We start from the raw sequence: 24,352 nt of genomic DNA, 5'->3' as shown, positions 1-24,352 counted from the left end.
TAGTTGCACATTGCAGATGTAGGATTTTGCCAACAAATCTTTCTCTTATCTAGCCTGGCCACTGTTTGGGCAAGATTTTGATGGTGATCTTTGTCTCTCTGACCCTTGCTCTCTTTTTCAGTTAGTCTCTAGATTACACGCATGCTTAATGCCAAGCCTCCAAGTGCTCATATTGAACACAGTGGGAAATTCCATCTACCTAAAACTGTGATTTATGTAAGAGCCATTATTTCTCTCCCTTGTTTGGCTCCTCCCAACATGATTGCCACCATTATCTTCTCTGGCATATGGTTATTGTATTTCCAGATGTCATAATTTGATCATAGGAGGCACCAACTATCCTACATACGATTTGAGAAGCCCATCTGCCGTTACAGCTTAATATTGTCACAATATTTTCACTCTGCTTTACTTTCCAAATGGCAGAACCTTTGTAAAATGGTTCATTTGCCTCCTTTGTTTAGGCACGATTAGTATTACTCTCTCTGTGGAAGTGTAGCTTGAATCTCAGAACTGGGGCTCTCATTCCAGATCCCGTCTAATACAAGGCACTCAGTTCCATCTGCAGATTTTTAAAAATGCTGCACTCTAGCAAAATTTCCTTTATGCCATTTCAAAAACTGAGCTACTAATCTCAATCGGGTCTTATCTGATGCTGCTTGTATAAGAGACACTTCACACTTGGCACGGGAGTCATGTTTGCAGCAGCCACACCAATGTTATAGTGGTGCTCCCCACATCAAACACACCAAATACAAAAGGCAGGTGCATAATTCTAAGCATGCACTGGAGAGCCTTGGCTGGCTGCATGCGCTTCCTCCTTGCCGTTTATGTGCTTCCTATGGGTTGTAAAACCAGTTTAGCGATAGGGCAAACGTGACTGACATGTGAAGTGTGATGAACATCTATATCTTCCTTCAGTTACAGTCTCTCTGTATTTATAACCTTAGATGTCAATGCTGTAACTCCAATTATTATTATTATTATTATTATTATTATTATTATTATTATTTAGCATTTATAACCCACCTTCCCTCCAAGGTGACATCCATAGCTCTCCCTGTCCACAATTTATTCTTACAACAACCCTTTGAAGTAGGCTAGGCTGAGAGACAGTATCTTCCTTTTCCTCACAGAGATCTCTTTTTGCCCATATTTAATTGCAGTTATTTCACTACCAATTCCTAGTCCAACACTCTAACCACTACACCACACTGGCTGTGTTTTAAACCTTTCTCCTTGTGTGCCACTTACCCATTCAAGATCCCCATTTCAGCAGATCCTTGTTCTGCAATGGAAAAATGCACACACACCTGTGGTTTTTTTCTCCATGGGACAAATATGCTTCTGGGGTGGGATAAAGTGACTTTGATAGGGAAAATAGCATGGCAGAAATAGCTACCACCCAGCTACTGCTGTGAGCAGAGTCGCAGCCCCTTGCACTGGAAAATATAGTCATACCTTGGGATGAATACGCTTCAGGTTAAGCATTTTCGGGTTGCGCTCCACAGTGACCCGGAAGTAACAGAGCACGTTACTTCTGGGTTTTGCCACCTGCGCATGCGCAGATGCTCAAAATGATGTCATGCGCATGTGTGGAAGTGACAAAACGCTACCCGCAGACGCGCCGTCGCGTGTTACGTTTGCTTCAGGATGCGAACGGGGCTCTGGAACAGATCCCATTCACATCCAGAGGTACCACTGTACAGCCAAAGATCTCATGTGTAATGCACAGCTTGGCTCAGTGGATCTGACCATGGTCAGAAAACGGAGGCAATCCTACTAAGTGGGGATAAATTTCCAAATTAGTTTTAATGGGTGTTGACATGTTACTGTTAATTACTGTATGAAGGAGTGTGGCCCTGTTGCAAATAAGAGACGAGCCATTGGCCTGTTATGTTCAGGGTCAGCTTTCAGCTTTGTGTTTAAATCTGCTCACCTGGAAGATTGACTTTTTAAAGAAAGTTAGCTTGTTTGTGTGCATGTATATTCCCTTATGAAACCAACTACCGTATTTTTCGCTCTATAACACGCACCCGACCATAACACGCACGTAGTTTTTAGAGGAGGAAAATCCGTAGGCATGCCACCCGTAGGCATTCCCTCCATAACACACACAGACATTTCCCCTTACTTTCTAGGAGGAAAAAAGTGAGTGTTATGGTGCAAAAAATATGGTATTTCTTTACCAAGGTGTAATGGGTGTTGTTGAAGCAAGAGTTTCTGTTTTGCTGAAATTGCATTTAGTTTGTCAGACCTTCCTAAGAGAACACGAGAGAAATGTGATCAAATGAATTCTGAAGTGCTAGGCGGCTGTCGAAACACAGAAAGTAACTGATGATTCTTTCTATGCTCTATGCTGAAAAGTCCTGATTCCTGCCTACTATTTATAGCTTTAGCTGGTTGCTTCCAAAACTGGGTTAGGTGTGGTGTTTCCATCAAAGTAGAAAGAGTTATGAGCTTCCCATCATTCACGAAAGTCTCAAGTTGTTTTCTGCAGGAAGAAGACTGATGCACAATACAAAAAAAATTGTGCTGCAATCCTATCCCCACTCTCCCAGGAGTAAGCCTTGTTGAATTCAATGAGACTTACTTCTGAATAGAGGATTGCCCTGTATTTGAAGGACTAGTGTTAAGCATTTAATATTGTGATTAATGAATTGTGATTAATGAATAGCAGTCTTATACTGCAACTCTTTGCAATGAAACACATAATAACTTAAATGACCTACTGGATCAGATGACAAGGCCATGACTAGCTGACCCTACCTGTGGAATGGAGCCTTGAAGGCCCTGGCTTTCAACCTGCTACCTAGTAAGCTAAATTTTATATTTATGTGCAAGTTTTACCTGAGCTCCACCTGATGGCTGGTTTGCCGTTGGTATTATAAGAGCTGAGGAAGGGAAGGTGGTGGTTGTTTTTGTTTTGTTGCTATGCTCTGGACGAGGGACGCGGGTGGCGCTGTGGGTTAAACCACAGAGCCTAGGACTTGCCGATCAGAATCCCCGCGACGGGTGAGCTCCCGTTGCTCGGTCCCTGCTCCTACCAACCTAGCAGTTCGAAAGCACGTCAAAGTGCAAGTAGATAAATAGGTACTGCTCCGGTGGGAAGGTTAAACGGCATTTCCGTGCACTGCTTTGGTTCGCCAGAAGCGGATTAGTCATGCTGGCCACATGACCCGGAAGCTGTACACTGGCTCCCTCCGCCAATAAAGCAAGATGAGCGCCGCAACCCCAGAGTCGGCCACGACTGGACCTAATGGTCAGGGGTCCCGCTGGACACTCTTCTCTCCAGCCCTTTGTGTGTCTCTGGCATTCCCATTTTGACATTGCTGAGACAGTCTCAGCATTTAAAGCACAAGCATCTTGGGGACTTTGATTTGTTGAGGGTGTTGGAAATTGTAGCTCTCTGTGAGAGGTAAGCTACAGTTCCCAGGATTCTTGTGGGGGGGGGGGGAGTTAATTTAATTGTGCTGTAATTGTAGTTAACATATGTATGCAGCCAGTGTCACATATTTGCAGTATTCTGGAACCCATTTTGAGAGGGTTTCTACTCTTTGGGGGGCATAATTAATCTGTACACCTTGAGGTGTTACTAAATAGTCAGAAAAAAACCACTTTTGTTTGTGTGTGGACCCCTTTTCTTCTAAAGTGATTTGGCACACAGGGTCACCAAATTTCATTCTATCGGGGAACGTTGCTTGATGCACCCAGAGCCCACTGTGGCACACACGCAAAGCTGTCATAACCAGAAAGCTGAAAATTTCCTTTTTACATTCCAAACTTTTCACAAGCTGATACCCATTGGTCAGCAGAGGCGGTGTGGTTGTAGGGAGAGGAAATATATTGTGGTGGCGACGGGACGGACGGGGCACGGACGGGGGACATAACCTCTATTTGGGGATTGAAAGCCGCATTCATTTCCTGACAGAACACAATTTCATGGTATATTTGGCATCAGAGCCAAACTATCCGTTGAGATAAAGGTTCAGTCCAATACCTTTAATGCTGTGAGATTTATATCTCACAGCATTGAAGGTATTGGACTGAACCTTGGGGGGGGGGGCGGACACTCCTTAATCTGTGCAGAGGCAGTAGCTGCTTCAGCTGTGCTGGTGTCTCATTGTGAGAGAGCAGAGAAATGCAAAATCCTACCCTATGTGCAGCGCCTGGGTCAGTGCCAGCTGTTTCGCTCTCTGAGGCAGCAAGTCAAGGTGCACCGTACCCAGGGAGAACCAAGTTATTTTGGCCACCAGCTTGCTTACAATAATAATGTAGCAGTTGACTTTTCTTGAGGTGCTACAGCCTGATTATGGGTTAATAATAATAAAATTTTATTTATTTATACATACATACATACATACCCCACCTACCTGCCTGGGTTTTCCCAGCCACTCTGGATGGCTCCCAACAGAATATTAAAAACATAATAAAACACCAGACATTAAAAACTTCCCTAAACAGGGCTGCCTTCAGATGTCTTCTAAAAGTCAGGTAGTTGTTTATTTCCTTGACATCTGATGGGAGGGTGTTCCACAGGCTGGGCACCACCACTGAGAAGGCCCTCTGCCTGGTTCCCTATAACTTCATTTCTCGCATTGAGGGAACCGCCAGAAGGCCCTTGGAGCTGAACCTCAGTGTCCGGGCTAAATGATGGGGGTGGAGACGTTCCTTCAGGTATACTGGGCCGAGGCCATTTAGGGCTGCGGTTTGTTGCCATCTGTCCTCTCCTACAGAGCAGCCACATGATCTACAATGGTGCCCCGCAAGACGAATGCCTTGCAAGACGAAAAACTCGCTAGACGAAAGGGTTTTTCGGTTTTGCGTTGCTTCGCTAGACGAATTTCCCTATGGGCTTGCTTGCAAGACGGAAACGTCTTGCGCTTTTTTCTTAAAGCCGTTTGAAGAGGCGCAGCTGCGACGGACCGTGCATCACAAGAGCGCGAGGGCCCGGGCGGTCACGCCCAGGCGAGGCTCCGACCCGCCACGCCATGCCGATGCCACGAGCGAGCGAGCGAGCCCAGGCCGCCGACGCGGGACACCGCCGGGCGCAACAGGGGCGCCGCCCGGGGTACGTGCAGCGGACCCACGCCCGGCCCTAACCCGCGTGGGCGGGAAGGGCGGTCGGCAGGCTGGCAATTGAGCGATGGAGCGGGGCGCCGCGGCGGCGCCCCACCGGGTGGTCGGAGTGAGGCGGTGCGTGCCGCCCGCCGCCGCCCCTGAGCGGCGCGGCCCATCGGCGGTTGGGGACGGTGGCCCGCCACCCTCCCTCTCTCCGCAGAGGGCAGGGCGCAGGCAACCCCTCCGGCCAGCGGTGGTGTCCGCCCGCCGACGCGCTGGGAGCCCCTCGGGGCGCGCGTGTGCGTGGCTGGCCGGGGGCCGCCCGGCAGGCAGCAGCGGGAGTCTGGGCCGGCGAGCGGGAAGAGGGATGCGCCGTCGCTCGCGTCGCCGCCGGGTCTTTCTCCTCTGGCGTCCCGTCACCGGGCAGACGGGCGCCAGGCAGGGGGGAAGGCTTAGGCCGACACGCGGCGGCTGCGCCGCCACCCTCTCTCCCGTCTCGGCTGGGCGAGGTGCTCCGCTTGCTGCCCCTGCCGCTGGCAGCCCCCTTGGACCTCTCCGGGCTCCGGGCGCGGGCCCGTCCGCCGTACGAGGCCCCCTCGGGTGTGCCGGCCGACTGAAGGGAAACTCCGGAGGCCCGCAGGGGGCAGGGCGGCGGTAGCCAAGCGCCCGGACGGTGAACCCCCCCCAAAATAACCCCCCCAAAAAACAGAAGCGCAGCTGTGACTGACCGTGCTTCGCAAGACGAAAAACATTGCAAGACGAAAAGATTCGCGGAACGAATTAATTTCGTCTTGCGAGGCACCACTGTATTGCATCAACAGATAGAGTCTGGGATAAGCATTCGTAAGTTCAGTAGGTCTGGAAAGGAGTTGGGTTCTGGCTGGCACTGGAAAGCTATTGATTCTGACACCCAAACTGGCAGTTTTACCAGTGCCACATAATAATCTTTCCACGCTTGCAAAGCATTGATCCTTTCATGTGGTAGCAACGACCTTCCTACCAATTCAGAATAGGCTAGGAACCTTCATTGCAATGTTTTTGGTGCCTGCTGAAAACATTTTTTTGTTTAGTCTAGCTTGCCCAGACATGTGATTTTAATATATCTGTCTGTATAGAAGTCCATTTTACCTATCTTTTGATAAATGTTGTGTCTACTTGTTTTGAACGTTTGATTTCATTGGTATTGTTTTAAGAATATTTTATATTGTTTTATGCACAGCGTTTCTGTGCGCTGCGCTGGCTTCTCCAGAAGCGGCTTAGTCATGCTGGCCACATGACCCGGAAAAACTGTCTGCGGAAGCAGACAAACATCAGCTCCCTCGGCCAGTAAAGCAAGATGAGCGCCGCAACCCCAGAGTTGTTCACTACTGGGCTTAACTGTCAGGGGTACTTTTATGTATGTAAGGTTTGTGCTTATTAGGCAGTACTGTACAGAAATCTTGTTAAAATGAACACACACGCACACTGCTTCTTGCTGCAGTCTGGATCAGTTCATCTTAAATTGTGTCTATCCTGTGCTGGCAAGGTTGTAGCCAAAGATGGTGTCTTCAAGCTGAGATGATTCAGGCAAAAGATAATTGTGTTTGACTCAGTTGCTTATGAAAAAAAATTGCTCCTTTGCACGACAATTCCTTGCCGCGCTGTCTTGATTATGCTACAGGTTTTTTTAAGAAATAAAAAATATATCTCTTGGGCCCTTGACTCCTTTCCAATCTAGTTTCTGTTCCCCTCTCATGGGTTGTTCTCTCCTTTCCCACATTCATTCCCACAGCTTGACTGCAGCCTACACTGCATTGCCCCGTATTTTCTGTCATCTACCTTAATGTGTGTCCTGAGCATCTGTCATGTGAGAAATCTTCTTGGCAACCAAGAAATGCTGTGAGCTACATGTCCTCCTTCTCTGTGTAGCGGAGCTGGATTATGGCAGCAAAATAACTTGTACAAAACCCAAATCCAAAATGGTTATCATCATATTCTGCAGGCACATTGCAGTTCAGCACTGTTTTGGGCTGATTTCTAAGAGATCCATGTTGTAACTATATTAGAATCATGTCCAATTTCTGCACCCAGAACCATAGCTGTCAACTTTTTCCTTTTCTTGTGAGGAATCCTATTCGGAATAATGGAATTTCCCTTTAAAAAAGGGAAACATTGACAGCTATGCCCAGAACCACCAGCATAGCTGCATGTATTTACATACTTTGTACTGGTTGAAATCATATATATTCTTATTTTGGGAGTCATGGTATGTGTGTACCAAGGAGGGGTGTTGGTTATGTTAATGTTATTTATATTTACTTTGAATCATGACCACATACCCGATAGCAGGGGTCGGCAAACTAAGGTCCGTGGGCCGGATCAGGCCCAATTGCCTTCAGGATCTGGCCCACAGACTGTCCGTGGATCGGCGTGGGGTTCTGTTTGCTCGGGCTGTGCCATTATTTTTTCTGCGCCATTCTATTCCCCCCTCCACACACAGCGCTGCCGCCTCCTCCCTCCCTCCTCCTGGCTTCTCCCCGCTATACCTAGAGGAGGAAGGGGGCTGGGCTGAGCTGGCTGAGTGCCATTTTAAGCAGCCCCTCTCCAGAGCCAGCCCTTTCGCGCTGCTCATCTTCCTGCCGCCATTGCTGCCGCCACCCTGGTGCTCCTGTGGGCCAGAGAGAGCGGAGCGGCCAAGCTTGCCTCTTCTTCCAGCCCCCACCCCAGTGCTGCTTCTCTGGCCCACCACAAGGTCTGAGGGACAGTGGACTGGCCTGCGGGTAAAATATTTTGCCGGCCGACCCCTGCCTGATAGAGTAGCCTTCCCTGCCTGTAGTCCTCCAGATGTTATATAGACAACAACTGTCACCCTCCTCCAGCCAGCGTATTATCTGAAGCTGATGGATGTTGCAATCCAAACAGTCTGAAAGGCACTGGGTCAAGGAAGACCGCTTTAGAGTTTTAAGCATGTAGCAAGGGGGAAAAATACACACCACCATATGTAAAATCAAGTTTTCCTTTGTGACCATACTTTCTACTTTAGAAAATCAAGATATATCATTAGACTTCTGTAGAAGCTTCCCAATTTTGCATTACTTTCCACAGCCAGGCCATAGATCACAATCCCAGTTTATTCCACGTTTCCTTCATCCTGTTTATAATTCCTGTGGAGCAGAAAATTGCCTGTTTGTTTCTGGTCCTGGTTTCAACTTTTCAAGCCCCAAATGGGATATGACCCAATTAACCTCTCTCTGTACCAGCCTGTCCATGTCTTAAGGTCTGCTGGCGAGGCTCCTTTTAAAGTGCTTGTCAGTGAGGAAGAAAGCCCTGCTCTGTCATGGTACCCTGGCTGTGGAACACCCTCTCTGCAGAAGTATGGCTGTCACCAACTTCATTAACTTTTCAATGCCAACTCAAAAAAATGGTGTCTGCTCTGGGCGCTTTAGTTGCATAACATGGCCTACTGAATTAAAAGTTGTTTGGACTGCATTTAATAGATTTTGTTTCATGGTTGTAGGACTTCTTTGATACACCACCCTGATATCTAATGGATGAACTGGCAGCCCTGTTTAGGGAACTTTTTCAGTATTTGATGTTTTATTGTATTTTTAATATTTTTTTGGAAGCCGTCCAGAGTGGCTGGGGAAACCCAGCCAGATGGGCGGGGTATACATAATAAATGATGATGATCTAAAAATCATTTAGCAAACCAAATTCCTACGATAAAACTGTATTTGTAAAGGGAAAGCAAAGGGAGAGGCTACATTCATTCTTGTCCAGTGGCTTCCATTTTGATATTTCATTTAAGTCTACTGTGTGAATTGCAGGTCCTTCTTATCTGGTTGCTCTCAGATGAAAAACGTGTGTGACCTTGGCATTACTTTTAATAATTAACCCAGCTGCAGCAAAGCAGCAGAGTGATGCTAAAGACAAAAAGAGTGTTGTCACATTGTGTTCTCCTGACCCAGGTCCAGATAACCAGTTACATAATCAGAGGCAATTGCTTGGGGAAGAGATAGAAACACAATGCCGTCCTGGTATGTCAGACAATGAGTGGAAATGGCTCCAACTAGCATAGACCATGTCATCATGTAATGGATATTTCCAAGTCTTGATATATGCCTAGGTAGGCTGAAACTTGGATATGAGGATTGATAAACCCTGATATGTCTTATTGCTTTATCCATTTTTCCCATTTGAGAAAAGACAGTACATAACTCTTTGTTCTTTTATGTCTTTTAGTTGTGTTGGTGTAGAAGAAGATGAGGCTCCAGATATTGATATCTACCACTGTCCAAATTGTGAGAAAACCCATGGAAAGTCTACTTGTAAGTATAATCCCTTGACCAATAGAGTCCCTCTATTATATTATAAGTACTATTCTCTTACCCAAAATATTGTATGGCTTGTATCATTGTGCATGCAGAACAATTTCTGTGAGCATAATGAAGCTTCCTCCCCCCCCTCCTCACCCGGAGCACCCCCATATTTGTGCTGGAGGCTTGTGGGAACCCCCATAGCTGGTTCTGGCACATGGGTGAAGAAGAGGCAAGCGAAGCTCTGTGGTGCTTGCAAAAAACATTCTGCATGTGCGATAATTTAGTGGAATACAGTCTGATACAGAACTGGAATATACAGTCATACCTCAGGTTACATATGCTTCAGGTTGCGTTTTTTTGTTGGGTTACGGACCGCCGAAACCTGGAAGTACCATAACAGGTTACTTCCTGATTTCGGCGGTCGCACATGCGCAGAAGTGCTAAATCACGCTTTGCGCATGTGCAGAAGCACGAATCGCAACCTGCACATGCACAGACACACAGATGCGGGTTGCGAACGTGCATCCCACACGGATCATGTCCGCAACCCGAGTGTCCACTGTATAGGACTGAGCCCATATTTTCTGTTTATGATAAATACCTTTAAAAAGCAAGGACAACAAACTGATGTTGTTATTAAATATTTTTGGTTAAAACTTGAAACTCGAGTAAGCACGGATTCAAACAAACATGCAAATTCGTTATCTGATGACTGAAATACCAAGTGATAACTTATACGGGTAAATGGACCCTCACAGATTGATCTTTCATAGTTCCTCACATTGCTTTAAAATAATTGATTTTCACCCATCCACCTCCCAGCCATCAAGAAAAATCTAGAAAAATCCCAGGGAAAAAATTCTTTCGCTCTTGGGAAGTAAGCACTATTCAACTAAGCAGGGCTTAACTTCCAGGTAAATATGCATGGACTTACTTCTGAGTAAGGATAAGATTAGAAATATGACATTTTCTTGCTATGATACAGCAAGTTATGTTAAGGCACACAGTCAAAAACATTTTAAGAAAGGGTTCAGCATATTTGCCTTTTTGGAGGTAGGTTTAAAAGGCTTGGCTCTTAGAGAAAAACACACACACCAGAAAAGGGTTGCATAAGTCAATTGTAAAGGGAATAATTTTCCAATTGAATAACTTATCTGGAAGAGAAGCAATGTGGCAGAAAATTCTCCTTGTCAGTAATGACCTCCTTTGTAAGAGATAAAATGTTAATTTTCCTTTTGGCGTCTTGGATGAAATTCTTCAATAACAACACAGCAATGTATATGATATTTAATTCCTCATGATTTAGGAGTGAAAGATAAAATGAATAAATGACTAAAATGAATGGATAGATAAGACAGAAGTATATCAGCTGGAAGCGGGGAATTGAGATGTGAACATATATCAGAGTATTTCAAGTTTTATTGGATGATTTTAACGTAGGGCTTATGATTTTACCTAACAAGAGAACCTCAATAAAACACTGAGTGAGGGGCAGGGGAAGAATTGTCTAATTGTCTCAGGTTGTCTAATATTAATATAGGTTGATGGTGCAGTTCCATTCTTTGCCACTCAAATATATGATTTATCTTCTACTGTCCTTGACGTATTTTGGGATCTGGAGAACACACCCCTTTACCTTGTCAGTTTTTATAGGCCTCCTGTGTAAAGGGAATGAGGAACCGCTAGCACTCAGGATCAAAATTAAACAACTTTTCAAAGAAGGCAACAAGTGTAATATTCCAGTTATTATGACAAGTGTGTTTTGGGGAGAAATCTAGTATTGAATGCTTTAAGCACATATTGGCTTCTTAAAACTCAACAAAATCTGGCCGTGACAATTTGCTGCACACAGTCGAATATCTGCTGGGACTGTAGACAAAACAGGGCATTTTTTATTAAGTATTTTGGGTTTTATATCTTGATTTTATTCTGTGAACTGCCCTGAGACCGCCGGGTATAGGGTGGTATATAAATTCAACAAATTTATTATTATTATTATTATTATTATTATTATTATTATTATTATTATTATTATACTGTAAAATCCGCACATGATTTTCATGTTAAAGTATGCTCTTAAAGGCTTTTAACAAAAACTAGCATTCCATGGTGTGACACAGCTGGGTTTGAATGATTTCTTGATGTCAAAATAACAATTCCCAGAATAAGATTTGGGAAAATGACAAATGCTGAGGAGCAGTTAAAGCAAATGGAGGCACTGCCCCACCCACCTGTCTGCCCACAACCCTCTTTCTTTCTTTCTTTCTTTCTTTCTTTCTTTTCTTTTCTTTTCATTTCATTTCATTTCATTTCATTTCATTTATAAACTGCCCTTCATCATAAAATCTCAGGGTGGTTCACAGAGTAAAATACAGGATCGTAGAATCATAGAGTTGGAAGAGACCACAAGGGCCATCGAGTCCAACCCAAAACATGAAAATAAGGAAAACAAACCAGAGGGTGGCACTGAATATCAGCTCCCTCCTCCTTAGTCTAAGTCAGTGTTTCTCAAACTTGGGTCCACAGCTGTAGGACTACAACTCCCATCATCGCTAGCTAGCTGTGGACCCCAAGTTTGAGAAACATGGGCCTAAGTGCTGATTTTGTAGAAGTAATCAGAGAAGAGGAAGGCGGCAAAACTAGAATTCATTGGATCTGCCTGTTAAATTGACTTTGACTCGACATACTGTTGACCTCCCTGCCCTCTGCCCTACCAATCCCAGTGGGTACAAACCAACACTGGAGAGATTCAAATAATGCTGGTACTAATCGTATCTCTTGTTGGCATCCATCTGTCTTGGGAAACAATGGAAAACTGGACCCTTGTGGGTGAAGTCAAATTTTTGGAAAGTTATAGTGCCTGCTGTGGCTGTAGAGACTGATATGGGAGAGACATGTTTTGTTGCAGCTGGGGCAGATGAAGGCGGCCGGTTGTGCTGATGCAGATGTACTATGGTGTTTCTTCTCTCTGCGCTTCTCCCAGTGGTCATTCCTTCTCTGGTCCTTCCTATGGGTGCACGACCTGACTGACTGAAACCCAAACCATGCCTTAAACGTCAATATGCACAACAGGCAAACCATAATTTAGGGCTACTGATAGGAGTTGGATGATGTGGTGGGGTGGTGGCGGCACACACCTGACCTCTGGTTGGTCGCATCGCTACTGCTTATGGGGAAGTAGAGGAGGTGGCAGCAGAGAGGTTGGTGCAGTGTAAAAGAATCAGCTGGAGCCCCAGATTCAATTTGCATTTGCATCATGTTGACTTCAGCACTGCCTCACCTGTCCTCCTCTTTCTCCATCATTGGTGAGCGTTCAGGTGAGCACCACTGTTCACCACACTGTCTGCTGCTTCTCTGCTTGTATTTTTGTCTGCTCTGAACAGCAGCTGAAACTGTGTGTATGATTTCAGTTCAAAGTTAGTGATATTGTTACGAGGTGTACATCAGCCTCCATACCTGCCCACCATGTGCATAGATAGACCCAGCGTATCCTATGGAGAGCAATGGAGCCAGGGCATGTGTTTGTTTAAAATGTGTGTATACCCGGTATAGAATTTGTCACACCAGGAAGTAGAAAATAATTGGTTTATTCCATGGAAGTGAAAGACGCGAGTGCTACTTTAGACAGCAAGTTGTGAATATGTGGGCAGTGACTATGATTCACACAATATAATTAATGTTCCCTAACTGCCCCAAACCTAGAGAGTTGAGTGCAGCAATTTGCCACCGACTCACACTAAAGAGAAAAAGAAAGTAAATTGGGGGCGGTCGGAATACCTGATCTTGGAGCAAATGAGGCACAAAGTCAGGGATTTGAGCTCTGTGCCTTCTGTGAGAGCAAAGTTTGTTTGTTTGTTTTACTGCTCTTTAGCCGAGGATTGCAGGATGGTTTACATTATAAAAACACCAAAATGCACAACATAATAATGAATGAAACAATAACGCCTGCCGGCCCCCTCAGTTCTCCCCGAGAATCCTGTGTCAGCAAGGCAACAGAATTCCCTCACCCATTCCTTTGGTTCATGGTCCAATGAAGTGTAGGGATGGCCCTTGAGATTGTTGAGGAGCAAAGAGGGGGAGCTGTGAGCTGACTATTGAAAAACTTGGGGTTTATAAGTATACTTTGGATACATGGAGAAGGGAAGAGGCTTGCTTAGTGCGTGAAGACCAAGACACCAAATCCTTCAAACTCTGTCTGTTCCTTCTGGTTTACTGTAGTGTTTCAAAGCAGACAGATTTGAAGGGAAGAGAACACGACCTTATATTTTGGAAGACCACGTCTTTATTGCTACAGTTCCTGGATCATAAATCTACTCTTAAGAGAGATCTTCATTGTCTGTGTGAAGTCTGGTTCCTGCTGACAGGAGGCTGATAACTAGATTGTTTTGGCAAATGCAAGGATTAGTGCTCTGATTTTTTTTCTGCAGCTCTCACAGGGTCAGGATGTTAGCTGTTCTTTCCAGGTCATGTGTGAGAGATAGGAACTGTACCAGGGTCACAGATAGTTTACAAGGGGATGCCTTTTATATCAAACTTAACGCCAGCTGCACTAATGCCATGATCCATAGAAATAAATGATACCCACCCACTTCAGGCTATGGTTTCAGATGTCATACCATAGTTAAGCTTCCTTAATCGTGCTTTGACATTGTGTCTAAACTGACCCATGTAGACTAAAGTCTATATATACTCACTAGGCACTAAGCCCCATTGAACACAGTGGGACTGCCTCAAAGTAAGCATTTACAGAAGTACACTGTTAGTTATTTTCAGTGTGATCGCTCAGAAGTAAGTCTCCTTCTTTCAGTGGTGTTCTCCTTCATCTGATTTATTACTGCAAGACTTGCAAAGATAAGCACTCATTGTTATTATGGAAGTTGTAGGATATTTTTTTTTTTTAAGAAAGGATGCCTGGTGCACACATTCCACGACAGATGCCTTCCAGATGTCAAACATAAAAATAACTTTCTCCTTGTACTTTCTACTTTACTATTGTAGCCTGCTGACTAGATTTTAGGAAATTGCTTCCTCTTGGACGATATTTACAGTAATTTTGATTTAATTGCATTTGTGCAGGCAATGCTGAAGAAATGGACATTTGTTAAAAACGTGTTTCTTGGGATAATTCAGTGGAAGACAAAAGGTTTCAGTAGAGTCGGACCAGGGCCCGAGTTTTGCTGCAGTTGTGTGTGGGGGGGGGACGGGACAACAACTGCCTTTTTATTATTATTAGGAGCAAGTTTGTGAGGCCTTTGCTGGCAAAAGTTTTTCGAGGACTGGAATGCTTGTTAGAATTGGGGGCCAAATCAGGGATGGATCCATTTCAATAGGACCTTACATTAAACAGAGTAATATGAATCATGATAACTAGCAAGTGTGTAAGTGTAGGACATGCGCGTTGAGATCATGCTATGCATGTCAGCATCTTGGAGTAGGCATTCACTACTTTAGACTTCTCATTTGCATATGTTGACCACTTATTCTCATGTTCTGTAAATTGGGAAGCTTTCATAACCTCACCCCATCCCATCCTATTCCTGCCATGGTGAATACAGTGCCACTGCTTCCAGGAAGGCACTTCTGCTGATCTGTGACACCCGCCTCCATGTGCCAATTTCCAATATCTTTGTTTCTGCATCCCACTCATGCTAGAACTCCTCTTTTCATACAAATAACTGCGTTTTCCGCAGTGGAACAAAATAGCTTGCGCGATCCAGCAGCAGAGCTGGCATGGGAGTGAGCAATCACTCCCCACTGCTGTTCTCTGAAATTTGCCCTGTAGGTAGGAGCAGAACAACCAAAGCAACACTGTGCTTTCAACTCCCAACCTACAGGACTGGTGCAAGAGAGGATACCGTAGTCCGTTGTATTAAAAGGCTCTAAGACATCAGGAAAAATCAACAGGGTTGCACTTCCCCTGTCTTTCTTCTGATACAGGTCATTGATCAGTGTGACCAATGCTCTTTTTTAGTGCTAAAACCAGCTCTGAAACCAGACTTACATGGAACAAGATAATCAGCTTCCTCCAGGCATCCGTAAAGTACCATATAGCTGGCCCCGTTTATGTATTGAGAATACCTGTAAAATACACTACTTCCATCAGTAGTTCCACAAGATGGTAATGCTATGATTACCACCTTCTTTAACGAAAGTGTGAACATTTTTAAAGCATTCCAATCCATAAATAAAGGAGTAGGAGGTTTTCGATGAATCTGCTGGGGAGACTGGGTTTTGGAGCCTAGATCAGCCCTCCTGACAGAACATAGAACTTCCACAAGGGAGAACACTGCATTTGATGAACCTCATAATCACAGGTTATAGATGTGTGTTTAATCAGATTTTAATTAAGATGTCTCCTGCAAAAGTGACTGACTGAATTCTTAAAAGCAGCCCAGCAGGTTGCATACAAAGGTTCCTTTCCTCAGAAGAACTTCTTTCTGCCATTGGGATACAGCCCAATGGATGGGAGATGGAGAATGTTTTGTTCTACAATATGTTCCAAGATGGGTGCTTAAGTCCTGTTGTTTTCAGCTACTGAGCATTGCTGGGTTCACTGAACCTATTTCAGGTGATCTTAAGTAGAGGTGAATCTCAAGTTGAGGCAGGTGTATTCAGGTCAAAGTGGGGCTCTTCCAAGGTGAACATAAGCAGGGGAAGGAGAGTTTTTAAAAAGTGATCCAAGTCAAAGAGACCATCTCCAAAATGATGGGGACGGGGGAAGGTAAACAACACCATATAAGGGAAATGCCAGGAATTGTGTGATCAATGGAGAGTGGTTCGTAAATGATTTTAATAAATGTCTGTGTCTTCTTTTTCTATCCATCCTGTCTCAGTGAAGTGCATTCATTTCTTTTATGTGCATTTCCTTTTATATGCATTTTGCTTTACGGCTTTTTTATATCAGGTTTTAATTTTTTTTTTTAAGTAAGTTGTTTTGAGAGACTTCACAGCAAAACGTGTCAGATAAATATAATTAATAATGAATACATGATAGAGAGTAATATTGGAAAGGAAACAGCTTTTATTAATTCATTGTACCAGCTGTGTTAGTCTTTTGTAGTTACTTTTGTCGGTAATAGAAGCTGTTTGTTCATGTGTTGCAGTGCTCATTAAGTGTCATGCACATATAGTAGAGAGGAGGTTGTCCTTTTTCGGGGAACATCTCCCCCTCAAAAACTAAGTCTTTGAGCTTTTTAAAAATTGTTTACAGCATTAAAAATCCACCCAGACGCCATTTTGACAGTCTGATCTGGAATACCTGGACGTATGGCAGCCCTAAACTAGTGGCTCTTTCCCAACTGCATATTCCTGATGCAATATCTTGGACATTTGGCTTCTATTTTTGGTGTTACCATGCCAGGCTGTCCTTACTGACGGCGACTGAACTGTTTTCTTTGACATTATTAAAAAATTGACATTATAGGCAAAATAATTCTCCTTTCTATTGCATGCTTGGTCACTCTTTCACAGATTGCGCACGTGGATTCTTTAATATGCAGCCAAGCAGTGATTGATGGTGGATGGTAACATACAATCCTGAGCAGACTTCACCACCAAACAGGCATCAGTTCACAGAATATGCTCTGCATATATTGCAAGTGCCTTGATTTTCAGTATTTTTAAAAATAAAAATGTGTGTATGCGTTTCTACATCACCACAGATACATCAGTTGGAATGCGGGCCGATCCCATCCCTCTGTACTCAGTTAAAATTAGTACTGAATTCCACAGGCCTAAATTCAACAGATCTTTCTTCTCTCCACGGTCCCTCATGGAGGGACATTGCTGTGCCAAGGAGGATCTGCCCACATTACCACTCCAGGCCTCATGGCTTTGTGAAGATGAGTTGGACAGGCTGCAAATGGAGGTCTTGCCCCACTTCACACATTCAAAGCCTTGAAGGGGCAGGTCTGAGGAAGCTTTCCCTTACCTTAAAAGATGCCACTGGGTGCTCATCAAATTTGTTGCTTCTTTCAGTATTGTCCGCTTTGAACCCATGCTGCACCTACCACCTTAGGTCTTGCTTGACTGAAGGACAGATGTCTTGAGAGTGTAGGTTGGCAGGTGCTGTGTGGGTCCAAGGGGCCTCTCCCTCAGGCAAGCATAGCCTGGGTGAAGAAAACCTCACCAGCTGTTCTGCCAATCTGGGTCAGCAGGTTACAAAACCCTACGCAGCCCCTTTAACTTGTGCATCGTGCAACCCATCCTCCGTCCCTGGAAGGTGGGTGGGTTGCTGAGCTGAGGAGCAACGAGACCATTGGGAGGCAGAGGAGAGACTTTTCACTAACCCACCTTCTCCACTCCTTCACCCGGCACACCAATTTTGCACACTGCATTTTCTCTTCCTTTTTTCCAGGGGGCTGGGTACAAAAATGCTGCGCCAGCCATTCAGCAGAGCAGGGACCTCAGTGAATAGTGATGTTCTATAGCAGCCTTCACTGGTCTGGTGCCCTCTAGATGTGCTGGCTTTGGTTATAGGAGTTGGAGTCGAAGGACATCTGGAAGGCACCATGTTGGTGAAGACGGTTCTATAACCGACTTCCTATGTATGCAGAGAGATCATGCAGTAGAGTCTTTCTGGAACTGAATTGCTTTTCCAGTTGAGATTTGCCAAGCCCTGCTATGGTTTTAGGACTTTGGCCAAAGGCTGTTTGTTTAGGACAGCCTCCAGTTGAAAACACGTATCCTCTCATTATGAATACATTACAGCTGCTTCCCTTTCTCTGTGTCTTCACACTTTTTTTTTTTTAATTCACTGTTTCTGTTGGTTTTTTATTGGGGGCCGGTTCGGGGTTAGTATGTTTTCTTGGTTGATGGCTATATTTTGTGGATTTGGTTTTGCTGCATGTATATCTTATTGTAATTTGGGTTTGTTTTTTGAAAGGGAGTGGGATACAAGTTATTAAAGAAGCAAAATAATACTATCAGAAAGCTCTTTTTAAAAGCCTTAGATAAATAGCTTGCCCTGAAAGGGGCCAAACCTTTGTCTCTCCCTCCATTTTCTTACCTTCTAAGCCCCCTCTGAAACCTAGATTGGGAAATCACTCATCTTTGTTTGGCAGAGTGTAATCCCCACTATGGCAAGCCCTCCGAGGACCTTCCCTTCAGTGGAAATCACAAGTGGAGAATTATTTTCATACCAGTCTCCATGAAAAGATACTCTGCTAGGGACTGAAGGTGCCCAGGGCCATTCCTGCCCTTGTCCCAATCCCTTGTGACAAGGTAAGCTGCGAGGAATGTCCTGCATAGCTTAGTCGGTAGAGCACGAGACTCTTAATCTCAGGGGTGTGGGCAAAAGATTTCTGCATTGTAGGGGGTTGGACTGTATAACCCTTGTGGCCACTTCCAACTATGATTCTATGCCCTGGTCACAGAACAGGCCACAGGAAGAATAAATTCTAGGAAGCCTTGGAGCAGGGGAAGGTACTGTGTGTGGCTCCCAGGATTGGAACAAGCATGGCCCTGCTTCCTTTACTTGTAGCATGCTTTAAGGAGGAATGTGCTTGACCCAATCCTGTTCTCAAGCATTTGATCTGGGACGCTCACCATCATAGAATCATAGAGTTGGAATAGTGTGCTGGCCCCGGGGGTAAGGTGCCGTGAGTGTAGCAGAGTCCACACGAAGAGGGGCGAGGTCCGATGCAGAGAGCCGGGCGGGGAACAGGAACGCTGGAACAGGAGGCTGAGCAGGTAACAGGAACGCCGGAGGGTCGGGAACAGGAGGCCGAGCAGGGAACAGGAGTACTGGATAGTCAGGAACAGGAAGCCGAGCAGGGAACAGGAGTACCGGATAGTCAGGAACAGGAGGCCGAGCAGGGATCAAGAGCACAGGAAGGTCCGAAGCCAACAACGACGTTGCTCCCGCAACCTGGGGCCGGCCTGACTGGGCTTTTATCCTCTTCTAAGGTTAGGGGCGGTCCCGACCCCCAGGAGCCCCGCCTCCTCTGGCCTTAAGGCGAGCACTCCTCCTGGGGGCAACCAGTTCCCTTCGCCTCTCTGCCCTAAGCCTCTGCAGATCAGGAGAGGCCGAAGGGTTACTGGGCCCTGGAGGAGGCTCACCTGTGGCCACTGAGTCATCCAGCACCTCTGGGGCCAGAATGGTTTCACCTGGTGCCTGCTCTTGAGTTTCCTCAGCATCTAGGCCTTGCCCCAGTTCAGCCGGCCCTGGAGGCGGGGACTCCTGTGCCGGCTGGGATTCCTCCGGATCGCTTTCAGACTCGGAATCCCAGGCCATCACACCATCCCCCCTCCCAGGCCCCCCCCTCACTTGAGGGTCCGGACCTGGCTTGCTGGGGTACGCCGCATGAAACTCTCGGATGCAGGCAGGCGCATGGACGTTGGCCGCTGGTTCCCAGGAACGGTCCTCTGGCCCATACCCCTTCCAGTCAATGAGATACTGCAGCCTTCCCCTGCGGTATCGGGAGTCCAGAATGCGTTCCACCTCGTACTCAGGCTCTCCCTGCACCAAAACTGGCTGCGGTCGGGGACGGTTCGGGTGGAACTCGTCGGGTGGGGCCACCGGACTCAGAAGGGACCTGTGGAATACCGGGTGAACCTTCAGGTGTGCTGGCAACCGGAGGCGGAATGCCACAGGCGAGACCTGGTTCACGATAGGGAACGGGCCGGTGAACCGGGCGTCCAGCTTCCGCGAAGGTCGAGAAGGGTGGAGGTGGCGAGTGGAAAGCCACACCAGGTCACCGACGTGAAGTTCCGGCCCCACCTGGCGGTGGCGGTCGGCCTGGACCTTGTACGCCTCCTTGGCCTGGCGCAGCTGCTCCATCAACAGCTGTTGCTGGGACTGGAGCTCCTGAAGCCACTCTGTCACCGCAGGGACCGCAGATGCCGGCAGCACATCCGGAAACAACCGTGGATGAAAACCATAACTGGCTTGGAACGGGGTCTGCTGGGTGGACGCATTCACCGCGTTGTTATAAGCGAACTCCGCCAATGCTAGGTGGTCGACCCAGTCGTCCTGCTGGTAGCTGCAGTAACACCGGAGGTACTGTTCCAGCACCGCGTTCGCCCGTTCCGTCTGGCCATCAGTCTGTGGGTGGTAAGCAGATGAGAGACAGACCTCTGTCCCGAGGGCCTGGTGCAAAGCACGCCAAAACCGGGACGTGAACTGAACGCCACGGTCGGACACTACACGCTCAGGTAGGCCATGCAGGCGGAAGACATGCTGAAGGTACAGCTGCGCGGTTTCCTTAGCTGAGGGTACGGATGGGCAGGGGGCACAGTGCACCATCTTCGTGAAGTGGTCGGAGAAAACTAGAAGGCAGGTGCAGCCACGAGACGGGGGTAACTCCACTACAAAGTCCAAAGAAACTGTGTGCCAAGGACGTGGTGGAACCGGCAACGGCTGAAGAAGGCCGGGGGGTCGCCCGGTAGGCCCCTTGGCCCGCCTGCAGACGTCACAACCAGCGACGTAGCGAGCCACGTCGGCCTTCAAACGGGGCCACCAAAACTCACGGCTTACCAGATGGGTGGGCCGATACCGCCCAAAGTGCCCCGCCGCTGGCGCATCATGGGTCATCCGGAGAATCTCAGCCCGCAGCGGCCCTGATGGGATGTACAGGCGCCCGTGGTGCAGCAGAAGACCCTGATGCGAGATCAGCCCTGGATACTGAGGGCATGATCCTTCGGCCAGTTCCCGGAGTCGTTCCTGGGCCCAAGCGTCGACCCGCTGCTGTTCCCGCACACGAGCCTGCAGTGGCTCAACCTCCTGGGTGGCCAGGAATGCAGCTGGTGGTAGGATCGTGGTGGGTGCTGCTTGCTGAACCGTGTCTACGTTGTCTTCGGGTTTCCGGGACAGGGCATCCGCCTTCTGGTTTTGGGAGCTAGGGATGTAGCGGATCCGGAACTGGAACCGGGAAAAGAACAACGCCCACCGGATCTGCCTTTGGTTCAGCTTGCGGGTGGTCTGGAGGTATTCCAGGTTCCGGTGGTCGGTTCTCACCTCCACCGGGTGTCGTGCTCCTTCAAGATGATGGCGCCAAACCTCAAAGGCCACCTTGATGGCCAGTAGTTCGCGCTCCCACACGGTATAGTTACGCTCCGCTGGGAGGAGCTGGCGGGAATAGAAGGCGCAGGGTAAAAGTGGCGCTTCCGGTCCATGCTGCTGAGACAAGACGGCACCGAGAGCCGTACTGGAGGCGTCAGTCTCTACCACAAAGGGTCGAGAAGGATCCGGATGTTGCAAGATTGGCGCTCTCTGGAAACAGGCCTTCAACCCTTGAAACGCCTCCTCCGCCTCCTTGTCCCAGGAAAACGGCGTCTTGGGGCGCAGTAGTCAGGTCAACGGGGTGGTGCGGTGAGCATAGTCCGCAATGAAGGTCCGGTAATAGTTGGCGAACCCCAGGAAACGCTGTAGGTCCTTGCGGTTCTGAGGTGCCGCCCATTCTCGAACCGCTGCCACCTTCCCAGGATCCATCTGCACCCCACCTGGTGAGAGTCGGTGACCCAGGAAGTCCACTGACCGCTGATGAAACTCGCACTTGCTGAGCTTTGCATACAGACGATGCTTGCGCAAGCGCTGCAGCACGGTCCGGACATGGCCTTCGTGGCACGCTGGGTCACGGGAGTAAACCAGAATGTCATCCAAGTACACCACCACGTACTTGTCTAGCAAGTCCTGGAACACGTGGTTGATGTACCGTTGGAACACAGCAGGCGCGTTGCACAAACCAAAGGGCATAACCAGGTATTCGAACTGTCCGTACCGGGTCCCAAATGCGGTCTTCCACTCATCCCCGGCGCGGATCCGAATCAAATTGTAGGCACCCCGGAGGTCTAGCTTGGTGAACACCTGCGCCCCTTGCACCCGCTCCAGTAACTCCGAAATAAGGGGCAAGGGGTACCGGTCCGGGATGGTAATTTTGTTCAGGGCCCGGTAATCATGGCAAAGGCGGAGCTCCCCACATTTCTTTTTAACAAAGAGCACTGGCGCAGCAGTGGGTGAGGTAGAAGGCCTAATGAACCCACGCTCCAGGTTCTTGCGCAAGAAGTCCTGTAAAGCCTCGCGCTCTGGCTCTGTTAACGAGTATAAGCGACTCACTGGTAGAGGCGCTCCGGGCTGGAGGTCTATGCCACAGTCAAAGGACCGATGCGGCGGCAGCTGGTCTGCCCCCCGTTCCTCAAACACGTCGTGATATTCCCGGTATTCAGCGGGGAGCGTTGCAGCAACCTCCTCAGTGGGCGCAGCTGCTAGCATCTCAGTCTCAGCAGGAGAACTGGGGTCTGGGAAGTGTACAGTCCGTTTGACCCAGTCAATCCGCACATTGTGAGCCTCCAGCCAGTCCATCCCAAGCACCAGGGGGAACCGGGGCATGGAGGCAATATCCAGGGTTCGCATCTCACGGTGCTGCTGGAGGCACAGGACCAGGGGCTGGGTCTCCTGAGTGACGGCACCCGAACGCAGGGGCCGTCCGTCGATTGCCTCCACCTGCACCGGTTCTGGCTTGTTCCGAAGTGGCACCTGATGCTGGGCAGCAAAAGCAGCGTCCATATAAGAGCGGGTTGCGCCCGAATCCACCAGCGCATGGGTAAGAATCCATGGCCCTCCTGGAGGGTATAGATGTACCGGAACCATAAGGTGTTGTAATTCAATTGGTGCGGCCCCATTCTGTGCTGTTTGGGACCCCAAGTAGCCAGGGCCATCAGCTACTGTGGTTTGGTGGTTTCCCTGCGGCTGGCGTTTCTCAGGACAGGACCTTGCATAGTGTCCGCTTCCGCCACAATAGAGACATAGATTCCCCTCCCGACGCCGCGACTTCTCTGCGGGGGAGAGGCGTGGCCGCACTGCCCCAAGCTGCATAGGTTCCTCCAATGACTTAGCTGGGCCCGTGGGGCTGCTGGTAGACACTGGGGCCAAGAACTGGAGGTGCCGGCGGTCCCGAGCCTGACGCCGGTCCTCTAGCCGATCGTCAATCTGTAGACTCCATTGAATAAGGGTGTCTAGCGTGGTGGGGCGTTCCATTGTGGCCAGCTGGTCCAGTATCTCATCTGAAAGCCCCTCGAGATACTGGTCCCGGAGAGCCGAGTCGTTCCAGGTCAAGTCCTGTGCCAGCAGCCGGAATTCTGTGGTGTATGCGGCCACCGTGGTCTTGCCCTGCCTCAACCGCCGAATCGCCCGGTTGGCTTGACTCCCCTTCTGGGGGTTGCCGAACGCAGCCTCCAACAGATTGCAAAACCCCCCGTAGTCTGTCAGCAAGGGGGAGTCTTGCCTGAGCAGCGGCAACGCCCACTTGGCCGCCTGGTCCTTTAACAAACTAATCAAAAAATGCACCTTGGTGCGGTCGTCAGGGAAATTCCGGGCGCGCCCCTGAATATACAGCTTGGCCTGGGCAAGGAACATGGGAAAGCTGGCCGGGGCCCCATCAAATTTCTCAGGCAAGGCCACTGGGTACTTGCCAGAAGCCGGGGCGTCGGCCCCAGGAGCCGGTAGGGCGTCCAAACGCTGCTGCAGTGCCGTAATCGCGTTACTGAGCTGCTGCACGGTGTGCCTCAAAGCCTGGTTCTCCTGGGCTATTGCCAACAGTGTAGCCGCTTGGTCGGCCATGGCCTCTGACTCTTCCCGAACGCACCCCTACGAAGGGGGAGTGCGGGTGTGGCGGGAGCAAACTGTGCTGGCCCCGGGGGTAAGGTGCCGTGAGTGTAGCAGAGTCCACACGAAGAGGGGCGAGGTCCGATGCAGAGAGCCGGGCGGGGAACAGGAACGCTGGAACAGGAGGCTGAGCAGGTAACAGGAACGCCGGAGGGTCGGGAACAGGAGGCCGAGCAGGGAACAGGAGTACTGGATAGTCAGGAACAGGAAGCCGAGCAGGGAACAGGAGTACCGGATAGTCAGGAACAGGAGGCCGAGCAGGGATCAAGAGCACAGGAAGGTCCGAAGCCAACAACGACGTTGCTCCCGCAACCTGGGGCCGGCCTGACTGGGCTTTTATCCTCTTCTAAGGTTAGGGGCGGTCCCGACCCCCAGGAGCCCCGCCTCCTCT

General features: G+C 48.3%; 1 protein-coding gene across 2 annotated transcripts in view; it reads left to right on the top strand.

Moving 5' to 3' along the window:
• Window positions 1–24,352, top strand: part of PHF2 (PHD finger protein 2) — a 121,014-nt gene that overhangs the window by 52,005 nt on the left and 44,657 nt on the right. For both annotated transcript variants that reach the window (XM_083489212.1, XM_083489213.1), the window contains exon 2: window positions 9,283–9,368. In XM_083489212.1, coding sequence (XP_083345338.1) covers window positions 9,283–9,368 — 86 coding nt within the window. The remainder of the gene's footprint in view (window positions 1–9,282; window positions 9,369–24,352) is intronic.

Source organism: Podarcis liolepis, assembly GCF_965112155.1.
Source record: "Podarcis liolepis genome assembly, chromosome: 2".
In the NCBI taxonomy this organism is placed as follows: domain Eukaryota; kingdom Metazoa; phylum Chordata; class Lepidosauria; order Squamata; family Lacertidae; genus Podarcis; species Podarcis liolepis.
The sequence above is the reverse complement of the archived record's forward strand: the minus strand, read 5'-3'. Positions and strand labels throughout refer to the sequence as shown.